This window comes from Trichomycterus rosablanca, chromosome 13 (genome assembly GCF_030014385.1).
Source record: "Trichomycterus rosablanca isolate fTriRos1 chromosome 13, fTriRos1.hap1, whole genome shotgun sequence".
NCBI lineage: Eukaryota > Metazoa > Chordata > Actinopteri > Siluriformes > Trichomycteridae > Trichomycterus > Trichomycterus rosablanca.
The window spans coordinates 21,790,548-21,800,558 of record NC_086000.1 but is presented as its reverse complement, the minus strand read 5'-3'; the positions used below and the strand labels follow the sequence as shown (position 1 = coordinate 21,800,558).

The following is a 10,011-nucleotide window of genomic DNA, read 5'->3' as shown; positions in this document are numbered from 1 at the left end:
TAAGAGTTTGTTTATACATTATCCTTACATGATTTAACAGTATTAAATATTCCGCATTAATTAAATTAACTAAATAATAGCATAATACTAAATAATAAATATAATAAATACTAACATTGTTTAATATTATTTATACAAAAATTTTATACAGCTGTTTAAAGTGTTAAATAACAACTTAAAACTTAATTATTAATTAAAAGGATGTAATTTTATCATTTATTAGTGACAAAAACTAAATAAACTAAGACAGTGACAAAGTGCTAAGGTAGCTAAACTTAAAAGCTAAACACTGATAGTAAAAATAAAATAAATAAAATAATAAAAATCAATTGCCTAGATAATCGTCATTAATTAAAATGATGCTTCAGAGGCACTCATGGCACAGCGGTCTATTACACTAGCCCACCACCACTATCGGTCAGCCAGGCATCAACACAGACAGTTGGCTGGGCAAAAATGATTGGCGCCCTGTACGGGGTATTTCCCAAGTTAAACCAAGCCCTCTGCAACCCTGACCAGGTTAAAATGGTTGCTGAAAATGAAAACAATAAATCAAGCTTTGGCAAGCAAGGTTAACTGTCAAAGACTGACCATTTAGTTAAAATATGATGGCACAGTCACTTGCATTAAATTCATGATTGCATATTGTGCTGCATAATTATGTGTAAAACACTTATATAAAAACATTGACATACATTTCCATTACAGTTGTGTAAGTTATTGTTCATGTTAAAAATGCTGTTAAAATTATTTACAGTACAACAGGATTCTACAATGTTGTTCAGCAGTTGTGGTACATGCATCTGTACACACACACACACACACACACACACACGCACGCGCACACACACACACACACGCACGCGCACACACACACACACACACACACACAGAGAGAGAGTATCATCCCACTCGGTGCTTGTCATGTACGAGCTTAGTGAAACCCACCAACCCATCAACCACACCACCGCATCCCATCCCCCCCGCTACACGGTCATGCGCGCCCACACACACGTAACCCACCCTAAACAGCATTGCAGGGTGTCGCACAGCATACAGCCACATTTAAACTAAAAAATAAACGATGGGGGTGTCAGGAGGATATCTGCCATGAATATAAAATGTGCTTTTTTTTTTTTATTACACAATTTTTATTATACAGAAAATACTAAATACTAAGGTTGTCGTTATATTGTATGAACACACATGTTGTTTAGATCTAAATACATGCTAATTAATAACAATTATTATTATTATTATTAGTTTTCTCACGTCACTCTCTGACCGGCTGTTAAAAGCCCTCAATATTACCCCAACATGCACTTTCAAACATCAGCTCTCTCACCATGTACTAACATGTTCTCTTTATTTTACATTAAACACACAGTACACTCAGACAAGCTCATAATAACACGGTTATAAACGACAGCGAGAGACTTTACCTTTACTTGACATTATTTCTGAGTTTGTTGCTGTTATATGACAATACACCGCGTCTCCAGCAGCACCGCGGCAGCAGCTCCTCGTGCGCACGCGCGCGCACAGACTACAGGCAAATATAGCAGTCAGACCCGGTTCCAAACTCAACCGCAGCCATACAGCTTCACACACACGAAACCACTCATGAAATAATAAAAATAAATAACATTTAAATGTAACAGACTCGGTACATGAACAGCTACACACACAGCCACCGCTTGCTTTGCATACTCCTGCCGAAACTAGCCCTCCCCTATAGCGAAACCCTGCCCTCTGCTCACTGCGCATGCTCCCAAACAAGCGCTCGCAGGGGTAAGAGTTCATGCTCAGTGTTTAATGACTAACTTCATCTCTCTAATCAGCAATCCACCAAACAACGAACTGCACCTACAAGCAACGGTACTCTTCAATCTGAGTGTGAAGTGCATTAGTGAATAAAGGCCGGAATCTTGATCAGTCTTGTGAGTGAGGTTTAATAAAGATTGTGTCTAATTTAGAATATTTTTTATAAAACCAAGTTCCAAAAACAAGCCTATCCGCTGACACAAGGACACACAAGTTTTTCATTTAGTTCTGATCTTATCATACAAGGTTCTTTAAATATAGATGATTTCTTCAACTCTTCAAACACAATTTACAAAAAACAAATGTGAATTTAAAAAAATTATTTGTTTCGAACAATATACGTACGCAGTTTAGGGGATTTTTGATGCATTAAAGTTTCTTTTGCCATTTAACTTTGTGGCAAAGCATCCTGAAAACAATTGATTAATGGTGATTGACTTATTTTACAGTATCAGTTACAGTGAGCAACAAGCGTAACAAGTCTTGGAAGCTCTGTACACCTCTCAAAAAGCAATATCAAGCCCCAAATACATAAAATTGGTCATTGGTCATAAAAAAAACCCCTGCAACTTCACGCTGAAAAAATACAGGTCTGCCATAAATTTAAAGCTACTAGGACAGACATTAATAGCCAAATTAAATTATTATGCTTTAGTTTTGTTGTTTCTGGTTCATTGCAAAAATGACAAAATAAAAGAAATATTATTAGCTCAAAAGTCATCAGCACAACCTCAAAGCATCAACCAATAGGATGTTAAATCTTGGAGATAATTGAGTGTCCCAGCAGGACACTGACCCAAAACAATATGGGTTTTCTTTTTACCACTGACAAGTGATCACAGACTTATAGAACTTTTATTGGGTGCAGTTAAACTATCCCTATTGAGACCAGCACAAAAAAAGTTGCCTGCTTCAGTCAATTATAATCTATAACAAGAAATTAGCAGGGCATGCCACAAATTCAGTTACATGAGAGAACTTTCTACATATCAGAATTTTAATACAATAAGCTTTATGTATATTTTTAACATACACATTATCAGAAAATCTACCAAAACTTAATAAACAAGACAACCATGGGTTCCAGTCACAGAAAAGTACAGAAATAATGGAAAAATCCCTAAATACATGACAAGTCCACTACAAGAGTCTGCAAACCTTTGACTGTATTTTAATTACACATATAAGTTGTTACTTATAAATATTGGTCTTTGTTTTACTCGAAATGTCAAGAAGTTTAGACTGTTTTAATGATGAAATTTTTTCGAGCCAAGTCACACACAAAAGTCTAAGGAAAGTGTATGACTGAACAAATGAACCTTAACTATAAATGCATTCTCTAACACAAATGAACAGCAGATGGACATGAGTCAAGCAATACAACAGGTGCAGTGGAGTGAGTCAGGTCACTTCCATAACACCACTGAGAACTACACCCGTAGAGCAGTGGGAGGCAGATCTCTTTATACTTAAGTCGAGATTACTTACACACTTTTACATCTCAGGAGAACCAATCTGGTCTCTTAACCACAAATGAAACCAGTAATTAGAATCATTGTTAAGTTTTAATGAGAAATGTTAACAAACAAATATGTACTTTTAAGAATAAGTTAAACAAAGACAGCATACAGTAACAGAAACAGTAGAATTTATTGGAACAAAATCTGTTAATAAAGGAAATAAACAAAAAACAACAAGTGTAAACAATGAAATGTAAAAAAAACATGATTTCATTAAATTTAATATGGTCCACAATGCTATAACACAAACCTCTGACACAAACTTCACACTTTATTTTCACAGTATCAGTCATAGGTTGATGTCTGAACATTGAAAAACATCTGTAAGTATGCACTTTCATTATTAATTGCAACTTTCCTTTTACTCATTATTATTATTCTTAATACTTTAACACCTTGCACACCTACTCGATCTCTCATTTTGTCCCACTGTCAGAGAAATACTTGAAGTTAACTTTAAATTTATATTTTTTTACTATTATAAAATACATTTCTAAGTCTAATAGCTATATCCTTGGTATTTTAGCTTGTTTAAATACATTTAGGATAAAAACAATGCAATACAAGTCAGATTAATAATAAGCTATAAGTGATATTAGATGTCCCAAATCTTTTATTACACATGAGCAGATTGGGCAATACTGTACAGTGTTATGCAATGAGGGATTAGCAAGAAAACAAAACAGAATCAGAAATAATTTTATTAAAAAATGTACAAAACGTTTTGGACTAAAAAAAGGGGAAATTATAAAATATACTGTTAGAACAGATTATAATTTAGCAACTAATATAAAGACACATTAGCACACAGGAAGCTGACATGCTAATACTGAACTGAGTATTAGGCACAGTTACATACTTTTTAAATAATTATTAATTATTTTAAAACATTTAAATAATTATAATTATGCAAATTATAACAAAAGCTTCAGTCGACATGCAATCCAAGACAAAATGTATTAGTCCAGTCAAGGATCAACTAAAACAGTTAGTCTGCTACAAGCTTAGCTGCAGAGCTTTTCCAATCGTAAATGAAAGTATAAGTGTATTAGTAAATTCTGAGTCATTTAGAGTTTAATATAAACAGCTTGCCAAGCATTATCATCAGCTGACAATCATTATTTTTGTTTTACAATAGCTTTATTGATAGCCCACTAAAGAAAAAGGTCACAGGTATATTTCTATACCACAGATATGTTGGCAAACTCACCACAGCATTCTGATTGATTAATTTATGCCTGGTCAGAAGTGTGTTCAATGAGATGTTGGCTTGGAGCTGGAAATTCTGGACCTGCCTTTGATGTGGATGCCAAGGCATCCTCTTCCAGCTGTCACAAAATGCAATATCATAGGGCATTAAGAAAACAACAGCAAAAAAGCTATTTAACAAGCGAACAATAAAATAATCAAAACTATTTATCAGTACATGGGTTTAGCATTAGTCTAAAAATATTTTAAATGTATTCCTAAATCAGAGTATGCTAGTTTACCTGTTCTTTAAGATATGGGTGAGCACAAGGCCCAATGCCTCTCAAGGTAAGACCCACAATAAAGCACCACACAGACAGACCGGATTCCAATGCTGATAAAAGAGTACAAGGAAACCACAGAGCCAGAGTTGTATCCTAAAAGAGAAAACAAATCAGGTTAAAACTGTAACATTTCGTAAAACGTCTAATGCTAAGCATTGTATGAATTTGTTCTACAAATGTGTTAGTTGTTTCTTATTGCACAGAATTCTTATATGCATCAATACAGCTTATCAGTTACAAAAGATAAAACTCACATAGATGCGAGTGGTATCAAAAGGGCAGTTGGCAGAGATAGGAGAGCGAGCATTAATGGGCCCATTTGTGGAGTTGCATCCCTGCATAAGGACGTTACCATCGCCTTTAATAGTGAGGCTGATGGCCAGCAGCAGTCCAACACAGCAGGCAGCAGAGAGTAGTGCGTTTAAGCAGGAGCTTACCAACAGACCCACATGCTGGAGAAACAGCAAAGTTATTTTCACTGTAACATAATTCTTATACTGAACCAAGAACCACTGAATCACAATAGCAGTTGAGTAAATGTTCAAAACAAGAATGTGGACATGTACAGATTAAAATTAAACAAGAGATACTTACCAGTTTAAAATTGGTAATGTTCCTTGATACCAATATTGCAACAATTCCACTTGCAATGCTCTGAAAAATAAATTAAGATATTACATAGTATGATATTTTATACAACCAATTATCTTTTATAACCAGAGTGAATAGCACCCATTCAAAGAACAATAAGCACAAGTTGAAAGTAAACAACAAAATGACAGGCCATCACAAGACATTGCACTTACACTATCGCCTTAAGTGCACTACAGATACAGACTTGTTAGCATGGACAACCTTTCATTAAGCATACAGTGCATACAAAAACTGGAACTATATGAGCATGGTAACAGGGTAAGTAAAAAAAAAAAAAAAAACTGTAAGGGCAGTATAGAAGAATCCAATGTTTACAGATTCAGAATTGCATAGTTTTTGTTTTTTTGAGGTTGTCACTGAAGAGCAATCATGTTCATTTGCTAAAACACAACAAACAGATCTCACAGAGTACAACATATCTCAATATTAAACCTACCAGCAGTCCTGATGTCACAGCTATGATGTTGGACACTGTGTATTCTGTAGAGATTTTCCCACTGGGTTTAGAGATGTGCCGTAAAACACTGCCATGAACAATGGCACCCAGGATAAAATTGACATGACCCACAACGATCAGTGTTAGTCCTTTGGTCATGAGCCTCCCTGGGCCTTTCTGCTTGTCTACAACACATTCAGTAAAACATTTACTGTAAATCTGCATTTTAATTAAAACATTTAGCTTGTCAACATTTGTATGTGTGGTCCATGCAACACTACTTTACACATGTTACCTTTATACATTAACGCATGATAACTGTAAGATTGGGTTTATTATTTATTTACAGATATAATCTGAGCTGAATCAGATGGCGTTAGATTAAAAACATTAATGTATACATAAATATACATAAATATACAGTCAGCCCCATTTTAATGGGTACCCATGGTAAAAATGGGTAAAAAGTTAACAACATTTATATTAACAAATTAAATTACATACAACCATGTTTATAATTTACATTTTACTTAAGTGGCCATACATCATGATGTACTATTTTAATACATTTATAACTATTAGACAAAAGTGAGGTGATTATAATACCCATATCCCTGTAAGAGCAAGTTTAAAATAAACAGAGCTGTGATATACCTTTCCAGAAATTTAAAAAGCTGTTTTTTCCTGTCCACATTTTTAAACGTAAAATGTTTAGATTAACTGTAAAATAAAATATAAATTTTTGGAAGTGTCAATTCAGGCTTAGCTGTTTTAGTTGATTTAGTAGATTGAAATGAGTTACACAGGAACACGAACAGAGAACCACCTTTTTTCTCAACCCCAACAGATCGCCTGGCAGTTACACATCCAACATGAAACCTCAGTTTTAATATAATATAATTTATTTATGCACAGAAAAAAATTACAGTCATTAAATAGTATAAACAACATGGCAGTGAAGTTAGTAGAGCGGGTGCCACAAAACATGAGTCTGAAGGACCTAGTTTTGATCTTGCAGTCACTGTCTGTGAGGAGTTCGACATGTTCTTCCTGTCAGAGTTGAATTCTTTACAACTCCCAAAATGCAGAAGGTGGCATTTAAATTGACCAAAGATAAGTGAGCAACTGTGTTACCCTACTAAAATGTATTATTGTAACTCTCCTGAACTGTAATAAATGGATCATAATAGTGATCTACAGTCTTATACAAAAGTTTGGACACCCCAGGTTAACCCACCATCTAAAGGGATCAAACTTTCACATTTAATGCACAAGCATGGTTTCTTTGATAAACATATTGTTTAAAAATTATAATACAGAAAAATCACAATTTGCATCAAAATGTTATTTAAATCTGTTACCTGTAAATAATTCTCCTGAACATATTATTACTTAAAAAAATAAATAAAAAAACCTATTGCATAAGACTGCTTTACAGTGTTTTGTATTGTTGTGTCTATTATTGTAACGGTTTTGTAAAATATAAAACGATTTTTGTCTGCATTTGCTGTTAGAGACTAAACATTACACTAATAAGTACTGTTGTTAATAATATAAATAGTTATTAAACTGATTAATAAGCGCAGAAGAATGTTTTGTGCTAACAGTTTCTAATAACCGTTAAAAGCTGTAAACTTGTTAGCTCTAAAGTCCGACACTGCTAATGAACCTGAATTCTGACCTGCTGTTTGCTTGTAAACTTACTTATTATTTAGCTCAGAGTAAATGTATTTGTTCTTACCGAAGCCACACATCTTTTCCACCAAACTCAGGTATTTTAACTAAAACTTAAAATCTTCTCCTGTACCAGCTCCTCCTGTACCCGCCGTTTCCTACATCCGCCTACCGCCCATCTGCTCACCTGTAACCGGAAGTTGGCGGGGCCTGTGGTTAAAGGTGACCTGCTCGGTTACATTAACGATCAGACTGAAGATGAACAGTTCTGTAGTTTAGAGCTTCTGCTATAATCCACATTATCTATCAAAATACCCGGTCTATGTTATTATTTTATACAGACTTATATGCTTACCAAAAGAAGACACTTAACGGAACACTATGCAATCTTAACAACAAGCTCACAGAACACTATACAGCATTACTCTCAATTTATTTCATGTATAATAAGGGGAAAACACTTTTATTATTTAATATTAAATATACTTCCAGTACATATGTCCACTTTAAATGTCAGACAAAATGTCTTTAAATTTTGTACTTTACACATGTGAACAAAAATTTTGCATTTATAAGCACTAATAAAAATGTTTAAATACAGTTATTAAAAAAGGTATTTAGAAACTGTATAAAATTGTACTCATAGATATACACTGCCTGGCCAAAAAAAACCACCTGGATTTAACCAAGCAAATAGGTAAAAGCCTCCCATTGGATAATTACTGCATGGGTGATTATGTTTCAGCTGGCAACAAGTTATTTAATCCTAACTGATGCAGTGAGTAGCTTCTCATTTGTTAAACAACCATGTCGAAAGACACATCCTGTGGTCGTGAAAAAGATAGGGTCAAATTATTGGCATGCATATACTGAACGACCAGGTTATTCCATCAATGGATTTTCTCTTCCCTGATGGCACGGGCATATTCCAAGATGACAATGCCAGGATTCATTTAGGGAGCATGAGACATCATTTTCACACATGGATTGGCCACCACAGACCTGAACTCTCAATTTGAAGAAAAAAAAACTGTAAATGTATCACTTAGAAGATGAATTGTACATAGAAATCAATCATTCATTGTTTAGTGACACTCAAAATACTGAATGTGAGGCAGGAACACACTAGACCCCTGCACTAATCTACTAGCTTCATTTCACCTATGGGGCAATTAATCAAAACCAGTTAATACTTCAAACATGCACAAATCTTGAAAGACAGCAAGCAGAACAGAGGATTGAACCCAAGACTTCAGACTTCTGTGCCGCCCTAAAATATCTTTTTTTTTTTCTTTTTTTAATAAAAAAGTTACATAATCGCACTGCTGTTGTTGATTGATGTGACTCCATGTGACTCATATTTAAGTCTACATTGTAGTGTAGCTATAAAGAACCAAACCTGTACCACAGCGCCTCCTCATGGTTTTCACGTTACGTGTTGGAAAAGTCATCTGAAGGTCAGACCACAGCAGCAGAGAACAGGCGTTCTCATATCTGCTAGACTGAAATACATTAGGTTCTCAGTATTAAACATAATTACATAATTGCACTGCAATTAAACATGATCCTTTAATTATAAATGTTGATTCATTCATGCATCTACAGTAAATGCTCGATCTTGATCAATCGTCTACTTGGAAACACTAAAATAGCTAAAAATAAAATAACGCTAAAATAGAGAGCACCACACTCTCTCATTTACTCCCTTACATACAACAGGAAATAAAGTAAAACAACTTGTCCACCTACTAACATTTTTTAAGAGGTAGGAGAGGATCAATGCACTATATGTGGACACAGATAACACACCAAACCTCACACAGTACCAAGAGGTGAATATTGACTTCAGGTTTTAGGAACTGGACGCTATGGGTCACCCACACCTACCTGCTGCACCACTGTACTGCTTGCAAATGCAAGTGACCAAAACTTCAATAAACCCTCCCCAAAATACTTGTTTTATTTAAAATAGTTTTGATTTATTTGTGCAAAACTCACATCAGATACAATTTATAGCTCTCAATTTAAATATATACCATAACCCTCTAATTTCTCTACATTTAAATCACAATGATTTAGTGAATTAATAATTTAAATAAATGCAGCTAGAAATAATCATATTTATGTTTTTGTTCTGGAACTTGTACATTTTCTTATCCCATTTGATGGACTCCACCGACCTGGCTTATAACACGTGCTAATGGAAGTTTTTCCACAAGGGGGGAGCTCTGTAGTAGATTTTGTGTTAAAACTTGACCCTTTTCTACTCCACCGTACCGTATCTTCTTAAATCTAAGATCTAACATTTAGTGGTTGATTCCAATGGCAAGTAACCCGTACTGTACTCAAATGCTTGTACTAAATTTTGTTA

At 34.6% G+C, this 10,011-nt stretch overlaps 1 protein-coding gene across 1 annotated transcript; it reads right to left on the bottom strand.

Annotated features, from left to right (window-relative positions):
- Positions 1 to 3,450: 3,450 nt before the first annotated feature.
- LOC134325414 (keratinocyte-associated protein 3) lies at positions 3,451 to 7,791 on the bottom strand. The gene is made up of 6 exons (XM_063007595.1): positions 7,708 to 7,791; positions 5,967 to 6,151; positions 5,471 to 5,530; positions 5,131 to 5,328; positions 4,835 to 4,969; positions 3,451 to 4,672 (listed from the first exon to the last, which is right to left on the bottom strand). Exons 1-6 carry the CDS (start codon positions 7,718 to 7,720, stop codon positions 4,577 to 4,579), a joined length of 687 nt encoding a protein of 228 aa, XP_062863665.1. The 5' UTR covers positions 7,721 to 7,791; the 3' UTR covers positions 3,451 to 4,576.
- Between the last annotated feature and the right edge of the window lie 2,220 nt (positions 7,792 to 10,011).